At 33.1% G+C, this 21,673-nt stretch overlaps 1 protein-coding gene across 1 annotated transcript in view; it reads right to left on the reverse strand.

Annotated features, from left to right (window-relative positions):
* The window catches only part of LOC149424218 (LIM domain transcription factor LMO4), a 362,556-nt gene that overhangs the window by 282,519 nt on the left and 58,364 nt on the right, over window positions 1–21,673 (reverse strand). Inside the window, exon 2 of the mRNA XM_089631226.1 lies at window positions 14,166–14,637. Within this exon, the coding sequence (XP_089487352.1) occupies window positions 14,166–14,554 (389 nt within the window). The 5' untranslated portion in view covers window positions 14,555–14,637. The remainder of the gene's footprint in view (window positions 1–14,165; window positions 14,638–21,673) is intronic.

The following is a 21,673-nucleotide window of genomic DNA, read 5'->3' on the forward strand; positions in this document are numbered from 1 at the left end:
ACTTAGATACCAATACTTAATTTTTTCAAAGCCCGCCAAAACGATCGAAATAAGACGGGGTACGCGTGACGTCATTCGTACCTCGGCACCACATGCATGATTCACATTCATGTTATTATGATTATTTTTTGTCAGATTTCATATGTATGTGTATTGGTATCTGCATCACACGGTGAGGTAGTATTATTGGTAGCTTAGCAACCTGAAAACATCTGTAGCCTGTAGGACGGCTATGGGAGCGGCTATGTATTTCCGCCGTACGGTAGTCGCAACTCGCCGGGAGCCAATTAGAAGTGAAAAGGACGCGATCCTCACATCAAACCATAACACTAATTAACTACATCTTTATTATTCCGCTTCCACCTTCTATCATGGCCACCGTTACAGTGCCGGCGCCCTAGTACGCAATGCACATGCACGAATAACGAGCACCGGCAGATGAGGAGAATTCTCTTAATTAGTAATTAGTTGAAAATCTAAATCTGAGAGATAAAATGTACCAAAGAGGCGGTACTTTTTTGTTTAAATCTTTTATTAGTATGTATTTAATATTTATTTTTTAGTTCAACTAAACATCTTTGTATTATACAGAAGAATGTATAACTTCCTTCACTCTAGGAGTTCTCCTGTGTTGTGAAAGACATTTTTCAAGGTTATGTTCACTGTATTTATTTATTTAATATCAACGGTATACATATACCATAAACAATGATAACATGTCACAGTTAAAATCGTAGAAATATTTTCAAAAAGAATTACAAATATATGTGGCATTTGATTGTGAAATGACATTAGAGAGTAAGTAAGTAAACAAGAGATACAAGTACATAAGTTTCTATAGTGCAAATAAGGTAGAGTTAGATTAAATTAATATTGATTGAAAAGATTTGATAGCATAGCTCTCTTGTACCTACCTTGCGTGCAGTTAAATAGATCTGCCACATCTGCGTATCTATTACTAACTTCATGCAACCTAGGTACAAGCGAGTGTTTGGAATACTCAGTCCTGATATTGTTGCATTTAAACAAAATTTTAGAACGAGTAGCTCTCGTGGGTATATGAAATTCAATGAGGTTAATTAAATCAGGACTGTCTATACTACCATTTACAATTTTGAACATAAATATTAAGTCGGATATAATTCTTCGATCTGAGAGTTTTAATAAATTTAGATTTTTCATCAAGTAATTATAATTTATATTTTCAATGGGAATACCGAGTTTAAAATTAATGTGTCTTAGGAATTTATGTTGAATTTTTTCGATTGAATCTGAATGTAATTTGTAGTGGGGGGACCAGATCGAGGAGTTATATTCGACTTGACTACGAACCAGGGATGTATACAAAATTTTTAGTGTTGAAATATTCTTGAAACCTCTGGAATTTCGAAGAATGAAGCCTAGCATTTTCATTCCTTTATTATTAATATTATTTATATGCGATATAAAGTTTAATTTAGAGTCAAAAGTTATCCCCAGGTCATTAATTTCTTCGACAGAGGTAAGGATTGAGTTATTGAGTTTATATGAATGGTTAAGATGATTTTAATTTTTTTTTACAAAACACGATTATGAATAACCTGACAATATTTGAAAATCTTCTACTATCACAACAGTAAGATGAAAATACCGCTTGTGTCGTGATGGAGGACTCACGACGCCTATGCGATGCCAACTCAGCTTCTGACCGATCATAGGAATACTTAAAATATAATATTATAGTTATAAACAAAATGAATTTTAAAATACTATAGCAATTTAAACAAATTGTAACACAAATAAAGTAAATGTTACAAAATAATATGGATTTTTAAAAATATTTTATACAGATATATGAATACAGGTGTTAAGAGACGTAACGAGTACTTGACTTACTTTAACCAGTTATTCCTGATATCATTTGGAGTACAAAATGTTAACAAAATTATGGTTCCGGTGACATTTTTATGTTGGCGACGGCATATGGAAAGAATTTTTTATTGAATTTGAAAAAATATAAAAATATATCAAAAATGTCACCTTAGACAAAAATTTAATATGTATGTTCTCCAAATAATGTCAGGAATCACTGGTTAATTAAGTACGTCCCTTAAAACCCTATATGTATAATTAGGAGGACTACAACGAGATTTTAATTAAACGTCATATTTGTTGATCATATCACCTTGCAACTATTTTTACCCACAATTGGTCACAACTAGGTTCAATAAATAGGTCCCAATCGCAAGTTGGTTAAGACGCATGTCCCGGTAAGATAAGAGATCCTAAGTTCGATTCCTAGTAGTTACTGTTATTTTTTTATTTTTTCTGTGTTCACGTTTCGTTTACATTTATTAGTATTATCTTCTTCTTCAATGATAAACATACTTCTGTTTCTTTGCCTAATCAAGGACTCCAATTCAACGATATAAGAACTCCTAGAGACATTTTATCTGTTGGTCGTGCTAGGTGCCCATTATAGTCTCATTTCAGGTTAGCGATTGTGATGCTAATGCCATAGAAAGCTTTATAATTAACTAAAAAGTAGTAATTAACGTTCTTGTTATCTGCTTACTATGGTTCCGGAGTGGTTTTGTGTATCGAAAACAGCTATTGATTGGTTTACTCGTGTGGTTGGCTGTAATGGCTCCCCCTCCCCGCGGGTGCCGGGTATATTGGGTATATAGAATATAGATTAATTACGGAGATCGGAAGCGATGCGGGGATGTTATTGAAACAAGAAAGCTAGCTGCAAACAAGAAAAGAGCTTGATAATCTCTGCACGTCCCACCTCCCCGCATGGAAGCTGGGAGAAACGGCGATAATCAGTGATATTGAAATTATTATTGGCGATTAGTGGCTTACGATGTCGGAAAAGAATGCACAGAGAAAGATCGAATTATCATTCACAGCAAAATAATTTATTTATACTCGTTGAAATGTTGAATCTTAGATTTAATTTGAGTATATTCTAATTAAGGATGGTTTGTACAAGTACAGTGGTTGGACGGAGGAAGGAATGTAAGAAGATTATATGACTCGCAAGCGGAAAGAAGGAAAATTCGGAGACGCTTCAGGAAAACGTCAGAAGTGAATAAAATATTTGAGTCGGGTTTATGTCAGGAGTCGAGATAATAGAAGAGTACAAACACGGAGAAAACTTACCGGTATTAAATACTGTTTTTAAAAATCGGGTTAAAGTATTCGTTTTCTTGTTAAAAATGGGACTGCGGGCCTGTAACGAATGAATTGAAAGAGTTCCAGAGAACAAAGTATAAATCGAAAGAAAGTGTTATGTGATATGTGAGAACGGTGGAATACGTGTTCATACAAATACTGATATTGATCTGTTAGTATAAAACGTGTTCTCGATATATTCTGAAAGACTGATATTTTATCAGAAAGTTCGCATGCAGTCACTTTTTTTAACAGGATTTTTTTCTCCGCGTATGCACCTGCGTATGATACGATGGATGAATGTGAATGAAGCAATGAATTTGTGCCAAGACTAGGTTGTTGAACGTTATATTCTCTCTAACTTTTGGACTGAATTCTAATTAACTTAGTATTTTTATGGGATACGTTGATCTCCTTATTAATATTTTTATAAATAAACGCATTTTCAGTTCAGACATATTTGAGCAAAATAAAATGCACTCTATTTTATTAAAAAATATATATTTAAGTATTTTGTTTAAGGAAATGGTCGCTAGTGGGTTCATAGAGATATTGAGAATTCGTATTCATTAGATTCGTTATCATACCGGGCAAAAAAGGCGTACCATGGGAACTGGGAGAATGGACATTCAAACAACTCTCGTGGATAATTTGAATCACATCAGAGTCAACTATTTATTTTTAGGCATTGCTATATAACATCTATAATGACAGTAGATACTCTAGGCGTTAAATCACGTTGAGAGATTCTCGACAAAACTGTCCTCAATCATGAGACAATAGGCGCTAATGCGACGTCAACAATCGCGCGTGTGGACCCGCCTTAATGCATGCCTTTTTAATGGAATCATTCGGAACGACCCGTTACTTGTAATGATAATGACTAATAATATCTCATCCACATCTTCAACAACTATTATTGGGGTCAAGCGAGGCCAATGGGGACGAGAATTATTACATAGTGCCATGATACATAGAATGTTCCGCGTGCTTATTAAACCATTTCTGAAGATATTAACGTTTTATTTCCTATTGAAAATCCGTTTATCCACTTAGGTTTCTAAAAATATTGTTTACTCCATCCAAATATCGGTATGTTACGTTTAGGCTATGCGTGATAATATAATATTGAATGTTCCGCGTGCTTATTAAAACAGTTTCAAATAATACGAATGTTCCATTACTATCCATGTGGGTTATACTCTCGAAGCGGGGTTTTCTCTTGGTATGTTACGTTTATTGTTTGCGTGATGATACATTGAATGTTCCGCGTGCTTATTAAAACAGTTTCAAATAATACGAATGATCCATTACTCTCCATTTCGGTTATACTCTCGAAGCGGGTTTTTCTCTTGGTATGTCACGTTTATTGTTTGCACGATGATACATTGAATGTTCCGCGTGCTTATTAAAACAGTTTCTAATAATACGAACGTTCCATTACTCTCCACGTGGGTTATATTCTCGAGGTGGGGTTTTCTCTTAGTATGTTACGTTTAATGTTTGCGTGATGATACATTGAATGTTCCGCGTGCTTATTAAAACAGTTTCTAATAATACGAATGTTCCATTACTCTCCACGTGGGTTATATTCTCGAAGTGGGGTTTTCTCTTGGTATGTTACGTTTAATCTTTGCGTGATGATATATTGAATGTTCTGCGTACTTATTGAGACAGCTTATGATAATATGAAATCTTTATACACAAGTCAAATAAATAGAACTTTAAGCACCAGTTTTTTTCAACTAAGAGGTCTGTCCGAAGAAACCTTCCTAGAGGCAACCAAACTACTTATCAACTCTTACGTAGTCTCACTTCTCGATTACTGCAACGGCATTTATGCCAACCTTACAAAATATCAAATTGAAAAACTTCAATCAGTGTTTTGCAGTAGTACGGTTCATAACCGGGGTTTCTAAATATTCGCTCATTTCAGAACATCTTTGCAACCTCCACTGGCTCAAGTGCCCTGAAAGTGTCCAATACAAATTGTGCTGGATGATGTTTAAATCCATCTACGAAATGGTCTCGGAAAACACTTTAGGGAATCTAAGCAATTTTTGTAGAATGACAAATAACGGCGATAATAATAACCAGTACTTATTGAATAATTTGGCAATTTGTAGAGCACCTGACCGACAATCAGAAGGCTGCGGGTTCAATTCCCGTCGGCGGCATGTATTTTTTTTTCGGAAGATTTTTTCAATTTATATCTCAATTGTGTTTCAGCCTAGTAATTAATACCTAAAAATATGATATTCTTGTGCTATGCATAAAAAAACATTTTATTATCATTAAAAATAATAATAATAAAATGGTTTTATTCCTTGATGGTTTTTCCACGTATTCATTCCCAGGATAGATTTCGGGTATGTTACGCTTATTTAAACAGGAGTAAAAGGAATGGCGAAGTGTATAAATGTAAATAACTGATTTGTAAAAATAAATCTCACCACATTTATATTTTATTAATGTTTATCTGTAAATAAATATGGGCACATAATGATAATTCAATGGCAGTTAGGTCGATTATGGTTGAGCACTAATTAGAATTATCTTTATACGACTTTATGGAGGCATGATTTGTTGATTGCCGTATTTCAGGCTGGATTAAGTATTTTTTTATTAATCCAGCAATTAAGATCGTATACGAAGTAAATATATACATACGAGTATACCATGTTTAACTCTTACATACGTATGTATAAATTATGATAGCTAGATGGAAATTGGGTCGTTTAGGGAAAAGTATCAATTAGAATTATCTTTATAGTATACATTAATAAGATAATGTAATGGCTCAATTAAGAATTTTTTATTGATCAGGCAGTTAAATAGGTACGATTTATACACACAGAATATTAACGTAACGGTAAATGTAATGTACGTTATAATCTTAATATATGTACAGGCACAAAAAAAAATTCGTCTTCATATTTGAAAGCAAAACTTGCAAAAGGCGTATTTTCATAAAATAATTAAATTAACGCCATCTATAAACGCGTAGCTTATAACGTACGTTACTTTTACCTTTATCTAGACTAGTTCTGCAATAATGTGGTTGTTTCAATATCCAAAACTTGGCAGTTTTGTTTTAGTAAGAAAATCTAGATAAAACGTTGTTGCATTCCTAAGGGACTACTTAAAAGTTCAAAGCTTTAACAGACTACCGACGCTTAAAGGAAAATTAAAATGATTCGTGAGAATGGATTCAATTATTTATAAAAGGTTATGTTACTACTTAATATTTCATAACAACTACGTTATCTATTTAGCTTTCATTTCGTTGATCATAAAAAGTAAAAAAAAAGAAGTTTTTTTTTTGCATAGTTGTTGAATTAATTGTTGAATCGCGTGAGAGAGATCATAGTAATACATTTAGTGCATAATCGTAAATCTGAATTCTTCTTACACTGCGGTAAAATTTGAATATTAAAATATGAAATATTATTTTCATCGATTGATTAATGCGCAATAATCAATGATGTATTAAGATTACTGGGAAGGTTCGTGAACCGTGTAAATTACACAGACAAGATAATAAATAACACTTTAAAAATTAATATACAGTAAAATCACATGAACAAGTTCCATTTTATGGCCTTTCATAATACGAAGCGTTCAATGTTTATTGTATTGGTGTTTGTATGTGGATGTTGAACCTTTCGAAGTGTGACGATTGAATTCCTCCGTTTGCGAATCTCCAACTGTGAGACAGATGTTGGATACGCGATTAAGTCTGGGACGGATTTACTCGGCTTTCACTTTATTTCTTAAATACAGTTGATCTTTTTACATTCGTTGCAGGATACTTGAAAGCTCAATAAGTTCTTGTAAACTATATTTTATTAAATGAAACTTAAGTAATTTTTTTTTACTGGAAAAATAGAAAAACGGTTTAAATTTCTGGCTTATGTACCAAACCATCTGATACTTGCATTGGGTACGATTGATTAAGAACAAACAGAATTTTCGACCAAACAGAAAGGACACGCTTGGAAAAACTTGGACAACGATAACAAGGCATTTTCAGTGGTTTTCGTTATAAAAATAAGTTTATTTGAGATGTCAGTTTAAAAGCCAACTACACGGAGAAAAACGATCTTTTTAGAAAAGTGATAGCATGCTACTTTTCTCATAAAATATTAGTCATTCAGAATATATCGAGAACAAGTGTTCTTTTCCTAATAAATATCATGACAGAATGCGACAATATGTGTATGAACACGTGTTACGCCGTCCTAATAAAACATTCGCCTTTGACTCATGCTTTGTCAATTCATTCGCTAAGGCCAGCACTACCGTTTTTAACAGGAAAACGAATAATTTTACCATTTTTAATAAAATAACAGTATATCATCGTAGTTTTTGACCCTGCATTTCTATGGGCAGTACAGTAAAATAAAACAAAATCAAAAACCAACGTAAATGTCGTATTAACTCAACTTCAAGTTTGGAAAGTCAACGAAAATATTCTTAAGTTTTATGTGTTATATTTTGCAGTTAAATAAGCGATTTTCACAATAAAAATAAGTTATACGAGGATTACATAAATACAGTACTTCTACGAAAATCGAAAATTTTACATTTTGTCCCGCGCTTTTTAACAGATAAAATAAACATATTTGCAAGTGACGAAACGACAAGTTAGAAAAATATTAAGATACATTATTCACAGTTTGAAAATGCATTCGGAAGGAGAAACAGCAATCACCCAAATCGTAATTAGATTAAAATCGCTATTAAATGATTGTATAAATATGAAAGTGTCGTAAATAAAGAGGTACGTAAATAATTTTTTGTATTCACTGTTGGTTCCTGTTGAAAAAAACTTTCTTTTGAACGAACCGTGCAGAAGATCCACGAACGTATACAATATATCCGAAATTGATTTAACAAATTCGTGTTATAAAATATTTAACCTTGGCAACCCAGACGAGCCCGAGCGCGGCAGGGCAGCCGAGGGCCGGGGCAGGGATCGATATCTGTGGCGGGCCGCATGCACTGAATCCGGTGATAAATTAAAGCGGCCCAAACGCCGACCGGGGATTGTGCGGCCGCCCCTTTGGACGCCCCTGGATGAACCCACGGGAGTTAATAGCGGGATATGGTTTTCTGCTGCTAAACCAAACTTTCAATAAAAACTGATATCAATTTTACTGATTTTGATTACAATGGATGTTTGTTGGTTCACGTATTGTGGTGTATATAGTATCGTTTTTACGATTATTCGTTTTCGAAATGTTATTGACTACCAGAAATTGATGAAATGAGAAGAATGTAGGTACAAGAGTGGAAGATGCCCTTGTGAGAAAACATTATTTAGAATAAAAATTACTTTGGCTACTTTTAGGACGGGTTGTTTCACTGAATTTGAACAATTCATCAAATGTCAAAGTTCATATTTAACTTCTGTGAAAGTCCTATTAAGTACCGTTAGCGTACATTAAATACATTTTCTACTGGGATGGTAAAATTTAAGACGTTAAGGCGACGCTTAATGCCAAATCACTATTTTGATTAATCTTTATAACGAATTGTGTACATTATGAAAACCAAAAAATATGCTTTAGTACATTATGAAAACCAAAAAATATGCTTTAGTTAAATTGAAGGTTTTCCTATCGCTTCGCTTGAGTAAAATACAAATAAAAGAATAAATTAATCAATGAAAAATATAAATGCAAAGTACTACAAAAAATATTTTTTCAATAGAAATGTATGAACGCATAAAGGAAATAACTTAAAAAAATACAGTTTTATAGCTTATTATCTTTGACAGTTTCACTTGATTAAATTTTTTGCTTTCTTATAAAATTATTTACAAAATAAGTAAAAAACAGTTATTTGCTTGAAATCGAACGTTTCTGAACTCCGTTTGTCAAGGGATTTTAATGCCTATTACCTACAATATAAGGTATACCAAGAATATACACATTTTTGGCTTGTAGCTTCCTCTTAAGATAAAATCCAACGTACTAATTTTGGCCGTCCGTGCTGTGTGTTAGTTAGTGAAATCTGAATCAATGAACTCAAATCTAATATTATTTCAGTTGTATTGTTTTCAAAATTAAAACTGATTTGTCGATAATTTATACTATCGGGTGATTTTTCACGGGTCTTTGCTAGTATTAACCTAAAATTTATCTCACACGTGAAAATAAACGGAAAAGAAATGATGTACCTATTTATTAAAATCCAATCAAATTAGTAGGTCTTTTCCGCTCCGATAGTCGAGAGACCACCCGTATTAGAGATCATATATTTTTTTCAGTAGAAAAAAAATTAGAAACCTGCGTAAAAAATGCCGTCAAGTTTACCCGGGGTGACAGAGGGATGGATGGAAGCCGGCATAATTTACGGCGCATCATGTTTGGTCCATTGTGCTCTGGACGGCATTTATGACTGGCGATGCGTGGATGACGCGTCCTGACACCGATTGTCCCAAACTACGAACGATCACCCCTGCGATCGGGTAAGTGAAGTTGCAGAAAGGGATGAATTATATTGAAGATGTCATTTTATTATTGAGTCGACTATTGAGCCATTTATAAGCTTTCGCGTGTTTTAGTGATCTTTTGATTTTGGAATGACGGCATCTCAAATTGTGTAGGAAGTTACCGAAAGGGAAGAGTTACGATGAAGATTCTATTTGAATGCATGGTAAGATGTTATACCATTTTGATGCTTTTCCGTATTTTATTGGTTTTTATAAAATGTATGTTTTAAATGACAGCATCTCAGTTTTGATAACATTTAATTTTACAAAAAGGGAGGATGGGAGGAATGTCTCATTTTGATGTTTCTTCTTCCTTTCTTTCACTAACTTTCTACTAATGTTCTTTGTTCTAAATGTACATTATTTTATATCATCCCATATTTTTTCTTTTCTTTCTTCTTTCCTTATTTTACTATGACTCAATAACTATCATGTATGTAAATGCCACTTGTGCCGTTAATTCTAAATAAATAAATAAAATACGTTCGTAGGTATTCGTATAGCTACTTTGGTATTCGATGTTTCATCATATATACCATTCCTGAGAGAAAGTCCAATTATATCAAATTTTCCAATTATGTCCTAAATCCGGTATCTAAATTTCACTAATAAACAATTAATTAATGTTAATTTAGTGTTTATCATAAGTTACCTACAAGGTAAGTATGATGGTACTGTATATTATCTCCATATATAGTTAGTAATAACATAGATCATTGTAGAAATGTTAATTATATATTTGTACAGCGCCCTTGAAGTGATTTTGCACAAAAACGGCGCTTTACAAATCATCCAAATATTATTATTATTATTATTATGTATCAAAGTTTCTTATTTAGTATCCACAAGTTCGAATTTTATAAAATATATCACTATATTACTAGAATATGCTTTATGTTTAAATATATTTTTTTCACACTGAACGAAAAATTTAAATAAAACTAACGTTAGTCTTACTTGTTAAGAGGAAGCTACAAGCCAATATGTGTATATGCTTGGTATACCTCATTTGTAGGTAATAGGCATTAAAATCGCTTGACAAACGGAGTTTAAGCACAAAACTGGTTTTTATTTATTTTGTAAATAATTTTATAAGAAAGCAAAAAAATTAATTAAGTGAAACTGTCACAGATACTCTTAGCTATTATGCTGTTTTTTTTAAAGTTGTTTCCTTTACGCGTTCATACATTTCTATTGGAAAATAATATATTTTTTAATAGTTTACATTTATATTTTTTATCGAGTAATTTATTTCTTTATTTGTATTCTACTCAAGCGAAACGATAGGAAAACCTTCAATTTATCTCAAGCATATTTTTTGGTATTCATAATGTACACCAATTCGTTATAATTATTAATCTAAACAGTGATTTAGCATGAAGCTTCGCCTTAAGGCGATGCCATACGTAGTAACGCAAAATCATGTGTTTTTGGTTTGAAAATTTGGTCGCCTAGAAATGTTTCAGATGCTTTAATTAAATACTGCGAGTAGAATACATCTTGGCCTTTGAAACAATCGAGTATTTTTTAAATAAATCTTTTTATAAGCCCAGAAAAAACTAATGTATCTATAAGGCCCATGAAAACTGCTTTAAAGTTCAAAATCTCCTACTTACGAACCCATTTTCGGTTGTGATTTTATTGTATAATGTGGCAAATTAAATTATTTATAAAATGATCGAAAAAAAAAAATTTATGTCTGAACATCCAAAAAATAAAATAAAAGGCACTTTTTGGCCATGTTTTTTTCACGCATAAATCAAAACAGGCGAATGGTGTTAATCGGGAATTTAAACCTTATCGCTATCTACGTAAGGGTTGTTATTGATAGCGGCTCAATTTAAAATATTACACGACGTAGTGCATCGCCTTAACAGAAGTTATACATTATATTGATATTAGGTACAAAGCGCGATGGTGAAGCGAGTTGACAATAGGTGCGGTGATCTATGAATTTCACAAAGACGAAGTTGTGCAAATTTCAAGACAAGAGCTCATAAATCTGGAGTGTTTTATACTTCAAACATGCAGAATCTTTAGTAGATTCTTATAGTTAGTTTAGAGTGATAGAGGTAAGTTTTTCTAAAAATCAACAAAAATAGCACAATACTTTTGAGATTTATCAGAAGACTCGTAATTAACATGGACACAACTTAATATCAAAGACCTTTCTCTCCTCAGTTGTAATACTGAATCACCGTAGGTCGGTATCACTGAAGGGCTCCAACAACACGGGTAGCCAAATTTAATGGTGAAAGACGCAAGGCGGGGAATTTCACAGTAATTAAATAATAAAGTTTATGATGCAAATAATATTTAACGTACGTAAAAACATGTGTGTATAAAAATGCTATTGCTATCATTACTTTTAATGCAACGTTTTGGAATTTCTGAGAAACATCATAATATAATTATCTTTTCACCAAATACCGTTACCTATTAAAATATTCATAATTATTGTTATAATGAAACAACTGGAGTTGGAAAGGTTTAGTATAACATGAACATATGCAAACTAGAGGTGAGAGCTTCAGTTTATTTTACAAAATAACCGAAACCGTTTTGGTTTCTCGAAATAAACGGTTAATCGGAACCGTTTAAAAATAACATTATAAAATTTAAAAAAAAAACGATTGCGGCGATAGCGACGAAGTTTCGGGAGAGAGCGTTACGCGCGAAATCGTTTTGTAGAAACAGTTTACGGGTATTATTATAGCAGCTTGGTAAAGTGTCGTGGGAGCTGTTTTAAATGCTTCGTGCTCTTGTGCTCTATTGGAATCGTTTCGCGCTAGTTTATCACGGGCGAAGTACAGTTTTTTTTTAAAACGACTATCGCAAAACCCGCGAAATAATTAGAACCGTTTAAGAACTAAAACGGTTACGAAAAAAGAGTTTAGCGGTATTTTACTCACCTCTAATGCAAACAATTAAAGGATTTGTTGAAGTCTAAAAACAGTGGTATACTGTACATCATCGTAACAACGGGTTTCCATCAAAACAAATGTATTCCTATGTGTATCGTAGTTAAAAAAAACATTTTTTTCATGCATGCAGCTAATGCTGAATACATCCATAAACAAACATTATTTTGTCGTAGCTAGACATTTTTGCCGAAATCAATATTGAATCGTCATTTAACACAGGTTTGTACACAAGTAATCATTGAACAATCATGACATTTTTCCCTTATTAACAGCAAGGAACACGTAATCAATTAATTTGCGTCTATCTTTCCTCTAAAAATTCCGATTACAAAAAATTAAAACACATTGATGGCAAGCGAAAATTTGCATAGATATGAAGACATCCAACAATAAAAAAATCGGGAAACCTTTATGTTTCTGGAAACCCGCTGGATTAAATGTTGCAAGTGCAAAGAAGTTACATTTATGTATTATATATATATTTTGTATTTGCCATCAATTTGTTAAAATTAAACTATAAATTCAGCTAGTTACACATAAAAGGCAACTAAAGAAACTCTAATCAGGAAAGAGGCGTGGAGCAATTAAATTGTACAATAATATATCACCTTTGAGCACCAAGTCAGCAAGGACATAATATTTTGCAGTTTACAGCCTGGTCTGCGTGTAATAAACCCCTGTTACAATGTAACGCACAGGAATGTCGCGCCGCCAATAATAACCTCACTAAGCAAATATCATAACCAGCCGGACAACTTCCAACTATGATTATTAATGGACACCTTATGGAATTACATGGGCGATGCAGTTGGCCGATAGATATAGTGCAATCTATTAATTTTATCCATGAGTCATGGGAGCAATGACCCATGGAATTTCTTCTGATCAAATTATTGCAAATCAATTGTCGATCAATGAAAATATAAAAACATTTTTAAGATATCTTGAAATCTTAATTTACATCCAGTTAGAATCAGCGAGTTGTCATTATATAAATAAGTAAGCATGATGTTCGATTATTAATAATTGAAATCAACAATCGGATTAAATAATGAATAACAGGACAGCTACAATTTGCAGCTGTGTAAATTACTATGCCCACTCGTAAAGATACAGAATTTTTTGCCCAAAAATCTAAAATGCGCATACCTAACAGATATTTTCAGTTTAACCCTCAAACTGAAAACTTCAATAATATGTATAATATATTTTACTCGATTGGTCTAAATTGACTACATCTATTCATGATATACACCGTTTCTGTTATATTGTAAGTCTTCCTTTTATGTCCTTCTGACTTTCTTTCTACCGTATGTGTAACTAAGTACATATTATATAATGTTTGAATATTATCATACGAGGGGTATGTCTTTAAACAGCTCTGTTGCAAAGTCACAATTTTGCACACCCGACATTTCTATACAATAAACTTTAAATATTATGCACAAATGAAACTTTAAATAGCTCTGATGCAAGGTCACAAATTTGCACACATTAAATTCGTCATTAGGACAGCAGATGAGTAAACGGCACAGATACAAATATGATTAGATTAGTTATTTTAAAGAATATTGTGGTTGCCTCACCTTGTATAGTCTGTTTTGCAGAGGATCATGTTGCCCTTGGTGAAGCAGGAGGAACCGATATCAGCCAGCATGGCCCCACAACAGGAGCACTTGAGGCAGCCGTTGTGCCAATAGCGGTCCAGCGCGTGCAGCAAAAACCGCTCCACGATCTTGCCCCCACAGCCGGCGCACTGCTTCATTCCGGGCCCGTTGTTATTGTTGTTGTTATTGTAGGGCTGCTGCATATCCGGCCCGTGGTGGTGGTGGCCGTTGTTGATGGCGTGGTGCGGGTGCGGGTGTGGGTGGTGATGGTGGTGCGGGTGCGGGTGCGAGTGCGGGTAGCCCCCGCTGTCGGGGCTGGGCGGGTGCGGAGAGCTCAGCTCCGTGTAGGGGTGGTAGTGGGGGTTCATGGCAGCTAACGCTCCGGCTGCCAGCTTGAGGCCTGGAGCGGCGAGGACGCCTCACGCACAGCCGATGAGAACACACGCCACCTCTGCAACAAAATAAACCACTTTATTAGCCAAAGACAGATATGGCAGCAGCGTTAATAAAACTGGATATATACAGGAGCATTCTCAAAATGTCATGGACAGATATGGTAATCACGAAAGTCGCAATTTCTTCATCGAATGGAAAAATATCGTGTAGTTATTCCAACTATTATAAAATGAAGAAAACTTCAATTTCTTGGTAATATTATGAGGAACGATACACATAAGTTAACCCAACAGTCAATCGTGAGGGGCGATTCCGATTCTAGATCGAAGGAATAATATCGCTTTTTACCTAATGTTTATTTTTTTTTCTATTTCAAAAGTCATTATTTTTACGGTTAACAAACAATTCCTTGACGAATTTTGAAGAAATAAGAAAAAACTAGGTTAAGGACAAAAAAATCGTTATCCTTAAGTAGAACTGGAATCGCGCCACAGTAAAAGATTGATGGAAGACTTCATAGAAAATGGCGCTCTAAAACATGGCTTCGGAACCTATGTGAGCAGAGTTAAGGTGGACCTGATGATAGCCAACCCCGATGGGAAAATGCACCAGGAAAATAGGAAGAAAAGTGGTAAAGCCGAGGTGAGTCCCACTAATTAGAGCAGAATAGCTCTCGAATTCTCGTAGGAAAGGACGATACGTAAACAGGTATTTTTTTAATCAGAAAGTTTCCTAGCGTAGGTACACAATAGCACTTTTCTCCAACAAATCCATATCTAGTCTGGGTGCAGTACCATCGGGAGAAGAGGAGCAATCAACGGTTCGGCTGGACCTCACCACCAGCGGGGATGGGGTGGGAGAGTGGAAAGAGAGGGTGGGCTACCTCTCCCTCCAATTACCGAGCGGGTGCCGAACAAGCCCGAATTAATCTGCAAACCTTCAGCAATGAAGCGGAACTGTCTCCATAAAACTTAATTAAACGTCTTAAAACAAGTATTCATTAAAGAATAATCAACTTTATTTACTAATAAATAGCCGAATTGTCCGGGAGGTTGGCCTGGCCGCGGAGTAATTTAATTTAGCCGGTTTTACAAATTGTTTAAAGCTAGTCCTTATTTTAGGATGGAGGATTTTTGAGGTTGCGAAATATTGTGCAGTTTAATTTCAAAATAACATCTTAATTTGAGAGATGATATCTAAGGGCGCGTATGAACACGCGAGCCGAACTGCCGAGCTGAAACATGACTTATGGGAAAGGAAAGCCGTTTGCTTCGCTCTTTTCCCGTAATTCGTGACTCGGCTCGTGCGTTTTTTCTCGTGTATAAAAGCAGCATAAGGCCCGGAATTCACGACCGTTTTTTACAAACAATAATAAGTAGAATGGTAGTTATTATCATAGATAGTTCGTTTTGATTCAATAGGGAAAATTGAGGTCCAAACCACTTCGATCATTGTGCGAGATGATTAAACCTTTTTAAATCACAAAGCAAACATATTGATTTCCTGCGTCATATGTATATAATTACAGATTCTCCACTCAGTGATATGATATGGCTCAGTAAGCTAAACACAACATTATTTTTAAAATTTATTTAAGTTCATTGTAAGAAGTATGGAAAAAAAATGATGGAAGTTATTTAATAGTTATATAACTTCAATCTCTATACAGGGTGTATCGGCAAGTACCCGACAAACTTTAACCAGCTATTTCTTAGCACATTTGGAGTAAAAATGTTATGGGCACTTTGCTGTCCGGTCACATTTTTTTTTAATAAAAAATTTACCATTCATATTTTCACCACATGTCACCACTGTTTTATCCTTTGTCACAGTTTGAAAACCCATCTGGCAATATTTTATTCGAGTTTCGTTGAATAATATACGTACGTACCTACATTGGCGCGCTTTTACAATCACAACGAAATGGCATGGCACCATTCGTCTAATTTTTAACTATTATTATTTAGTGTGTATGAAAGAGCGAAGACGCTTTTTGACACACTTGCTAATAACAGCTGTTGAACACGAGAAACAATGCCAATGACAGTGACGGAGTGTGGATTTTTTTATATTTTTTTGTTTTTAATTGAAAAAAAATGTTACCGGACAGCAAAGTGACAATAACATTTTTTACTCCAAATGTGCTAAGGAATAGCTAGTTAAAGTTTGTCGGGTACGTGCCGATACACCCTGTATAAGCATGAAATAATTATGATATGAAACACCAACAAGAACGTAGGTACCTACGTAATAAAGAGGAATTCAAGTGAAAATAGTTTATCAAAATAAAAATAAAACGTAGTAATGTAGTTTTAGTGATTCGTCTTATATGTAGAATTGTTCTAGATTTCATATTATTTTATGTTACTGATACATGTTTTACTAATATGGTTTCATATTCAGTTTATCAGTTTATCGTTATTCGTGCTTTAAAAACTTTGTGTATAATATTCGATATCTTACTAGGTATATTATATTCTTAAAATCCGTGTAAAAGCTTGGCTGGGTGTAAAACCAAATTTAAAAAATATGTTTATGTTCCAAAAATATATACATAGTTACCTAAGTACATATTACACCGAACAAAAATTTTTATTCTAAAAAATAATATAAGTTACCTACTAGCTGAAGTCCCCGGCGTTGCCCGGGCTTTACGCAGAGTTTTTCTAAATCAGATGTGGATAGTAATTTTCCTCTTATTTTGAACGTCACGTGTGCAATATTTCATGAAAATATCAAGATTCTGATTTGAGGGGTGGGGTGGTTTGCTGTGCAAATTTTCATCAATCTCAGAATAAAACTGTGTATTTTTATAAAACAAATCTACCCGCCCACCACTCCCTCTTCTTTATATAAATACATATTATTGCATAATAGTTTTTTCTTAATTCGTAGAACTAATACATCAATTTTTTTTTTTTTTTTTATTATTCATCAATATAAAGTTTTATTACATAAATTTTTCGACATCTGTCTCACTAGGGTACACCTGTGTCGAGACAGACGTATTCAGGTACTTAACGATTACTTACAAAGGGGCTATTATAAAATTATTGAATATATTATTTTATTTTGTATGTGAATTGTTACTGTTTACGTGTAATTTGGTTTACATATGTTTGTTATAGTGGGACGCCCAATACTTGTTATCCATTTCTTTATGTCATGTTTGAATTTGGTCATTGACTCTGTTCGTCTAATAGTGGCTGGTAGTATATTGTATAGTTTGCAAGCTATGTATTTAAAATGTCTTTGCCCAAAGGTGGTTTTAGCAAAAGGAGTTTGGAGAAGTTTTTTGTTTTTGGCTCGGGTATTGTGTATCGTTTGAGTTGGTTTGTATAGTGTTTTGCTGTTTTGGTGTAAATTAATCAAGATAGATCATGCAAAGAGCTGTTTTATGTCCATAACGTTGATAGTATTGAAGATAGTATCAGTGCTGGTAGAAAGAGGAAGTTTGAGAATTATTTTTAAAATTAATTTTTGTGCTTTAATAATAGGGTCGAGGGCACTATAATGTTATTATTAAGTTCTGCAAGTATTTTAATTAGTATTATTGTGACAGCTGTTTCAACGTCAAGTGTCTTTTCAGACAGTTTGAAAAATAGAACGCCAAAACAGCTGTCACAATTATAAAAACTAAAATATTGGCTTAACTTAACGAAATTATTGAATTTGTATTACAATAAATTTTTATTTAAAAAAAGGACATTTTTACTAAAAATTATGAAATAACTATCAAATATGAACGCTGGGTCTCGAATCTGTCATAGACAACTGTCAGAGAGGTCTTCATGAACGAGATTGACAAACCATGTAACGTCATCTGATGCACAATCCCTTGGCGCCACTTAGAGGCAAGACGGGTTAGTCGGTAAATATTATTTAGACAAATGTGTAATAATTTAATGGAATTATTCATTTTGTAGATTTTATAACCTAGACAGATTAATGTGGTGCAGTTTCCTTTCTCCCTGTCTCCAAAAGACACAATGCGATGTGTTCGAGTGTATTTGCAAAACGCGAAAAAAATTCCCACATGAATATCCTGCGGGAACGAAGCACAAGAATTTTGCACCATATTCGTATCGGTTTTGCCCATTCTAAATGCCCGGGCGAGCGGCTGTACGTGTAAAATGTAATTAGATTGTAACCACGGGCAGAATTAAACGCCAAAACGAGAATGTGAGCCTAATTAGAATGGGGAAGAAGGTGCCGTTTCGCAAACTTAAAACGACAGTGTTTTATCTGCAACGAGGGGTTTTTGGAAAATTAACCTAAATAAAAACACTGTACTTCATTGTTAGTATGCAATTAGAACGCTCCCGATTTAAGACAAGTCAATTATCATTTAATTTACAGGGATAATCTAAGTAAAAAGGAAGAAAAACAATAAACTATTAAAATATTATTAAAACGATTCCACTTCCTTGTAATTTTTTTTTCAATTCTACCCTTTTAGTTGGCTGTAAATTGAAGTAGAGCAGTAATCTTATAATAAAATGAAGCAGTAAAACGCCCGAACGGTAAGCTCTGGCGTCATGAAATTGTGCTCTTATCAATTTTGTTTCTGATTTATTCTAAATTCTGAATTGAATGCAACCTTTATTGTACAAATAAAAGTATAATGTACAAAGTTATAGGTAAATTATATTTGTTACAGTTAATCCAGTAAACATTAAGAAAAAAATACACACAATGTATTAATGTTAATATAAGTGTAAATATACCGAAGAAACAGGTAGAGGATAAGAGAAAGAATCGGAAGAGAAAAGAAGAAATATTCACAAAGTAAAATGTATGTGTTTGTGTGGTACCAAAGCATAAAATACATGCAAAATTTAAAAAAAAAGTGTATACATATAGGTATATATGTATTTTTATTTTTTTTTACTTTAAAAGAAAGACAAACTTTCCCGGGTTACGAATAACCTGAAAATATTTGAAAATCTCCTACTACCACCACAGTAAGCTGAAAATGTTGATTGTGTTGTGATGGAGGACTTAGCCAGCCGAGGAATTGAACACACTACGCCTGGGTGGGACCCAAACGCGATGTCAACTCGGCCACCGACCAATCAAATTTATATATACACATATTTTATTACATTAATTTTACGCCCGTAAGGTTTTTATACAAGTATATTATGTAGTATAATTTTGACATGGTGAATAATTTAGAATCTGAGAAAGAAATAATAAAAGCAAAATTACGATAAACCTACATACATGATATAAAAAACACAAAAACGAAAATTTTAAAAATACAGTGATCCGATAGTTAACCAAAGGTTGAAGAATAGGATTGGAATAGGTTTTTAATATGATCCACAAAATTCACCACGTTAACTTTAAACATATCAATATCACTTACGTATCGATTTATCATAGTGTGAAACCGCTGTATCGGAGAATTAGCAATGTAGTTGTGCATCTACATGCAACGGTGGGATAGAGTAATGTGTCGTGTTGTTTTTGTGGGTATGTGTAAGTTTATAAGTAGCAGCAGTTAGGAACAGTCTAATTTAGACTTTATTATTTTAAATAAGAAGGTTAAATCATTTATTTTGCGTCTGTCTTTTAATGTAGAGTATTAAATATAAAATATAATTTGTGTTTTCTAGTAGGATATTATATTAATTTAAAATTTATGACAAGTTGTATATTTTTGTTGTATTCGCTCCAAGTTATTAAAATGAATTTAACAAAAAATATATATTTTATGTACTGATTTTTTAAAAGGTATATAAGAGGTAAAAAAATTATTAAAATGGTTGGTGATGTAATGGCCAGCATAGCTTGGTTGCCTTCGAAGCAACATCCAGGTTCGATTGTCATCGATGACTATTTAAAAAAAAAAACAATTTAATAAATTATTATTATTTATTTTCATTTTAAAATATTAATTCCGTGTGTTTTCACAAACTTAGATATTTAGTCACATTGCAAGGCATCAACGAATATGTTTGATTTTAAACCTTGTGGTGGTATTATTTGCGAGTTTTCTAAAACCATCTCGCCATTGACACCCGTGGAGATGTTTGTGTTTATATCTCCATTATGGCCAACTATTTGTGGTGGTGGCAACATTGTTTCAAGTTTATTGCGTGTAGAACGAGCGGCTACCGGCCATTATCACGGTTTTGAGCTATTGTTTTCGCCGAACCACAACATTGACATAACTTTTATGTTGGACGTAAAGCAAACCGCCATAACATAATATTATTGAAATATTGCTCGTGTAATTTGTTGGTTCACATAAGATTATGCGGTAAGTCTTCTTACTACTAGTTTCTAGCGTCATATTTTACAAATTATTTATCAGAAAGAAAGATTACAACGGAAATCACAGCAACAGGACCATTTCAGAAAATAATTTGTTGTTTAATTTCACGAAAGGTTTTATACAGAAAAGGCTTTTTATGTATTTTTTTATGGTCGCTAAGTTTAACTATTCGATTTTTTTCTTTTAATAAATTTTATTATTATTTTTTTATAAATTCAAATATATTTACAAACATATTGTAATTATATAAAAAACGCTTAGTTTGTTGTTTTCTCTCCGCACAGCATTATTATTAAAACATATCTTAACATCGTGTCAATTAAACAACTATATTCTAAAACTATACTCATTTACATTCATAAGTACAAAACCCAAGAAATAACAACAAACACTTACAATAGAAACACTAGATCTCATGGTCAAAAACTTATCCAACAAATAACTATTAATACAACTTTTGGGCAAAAAAGCTTCTCATATCATAGTATTAAACTCTACAATAAAATACCACTCTCACTCAAAAACCTCAACATTAAAACATTTAAATCTCAAATAAAAAGCTGGATACTTAATACCTATAAGGAGATCTGAAATAGAAAATATACTGATATCAAACACAGACTAAAACCGAATCTACTAAACTGAACTGTACAAAAAAAACACTATCTTACTTATTTTAATATTATTTAAAAAAAAAATTATACTACATGATATATGTTTATAATTAAATTTATATGTTACTTTGTTGTAATATTAATTTCTTATAATTAAATTATAATATGTAAATGAAATCTTCAGCACGGAAGAT

Source organism: Hesperophylax consimilis, chromosome 4 (assembly GCF_061612785.1).
Source record: "Hesperophylax consimilis isolate HC1 chromosome 4, BYU_Hcon_1.0, whole genome shotgun sequence".
Taxonomy (NCBI): Eukaryota; Metazoa; Arthropoda; class Insecta; order Trichoptera; family Limnephilidae; genus Hesperophylax; species Hesperophylax consimilis.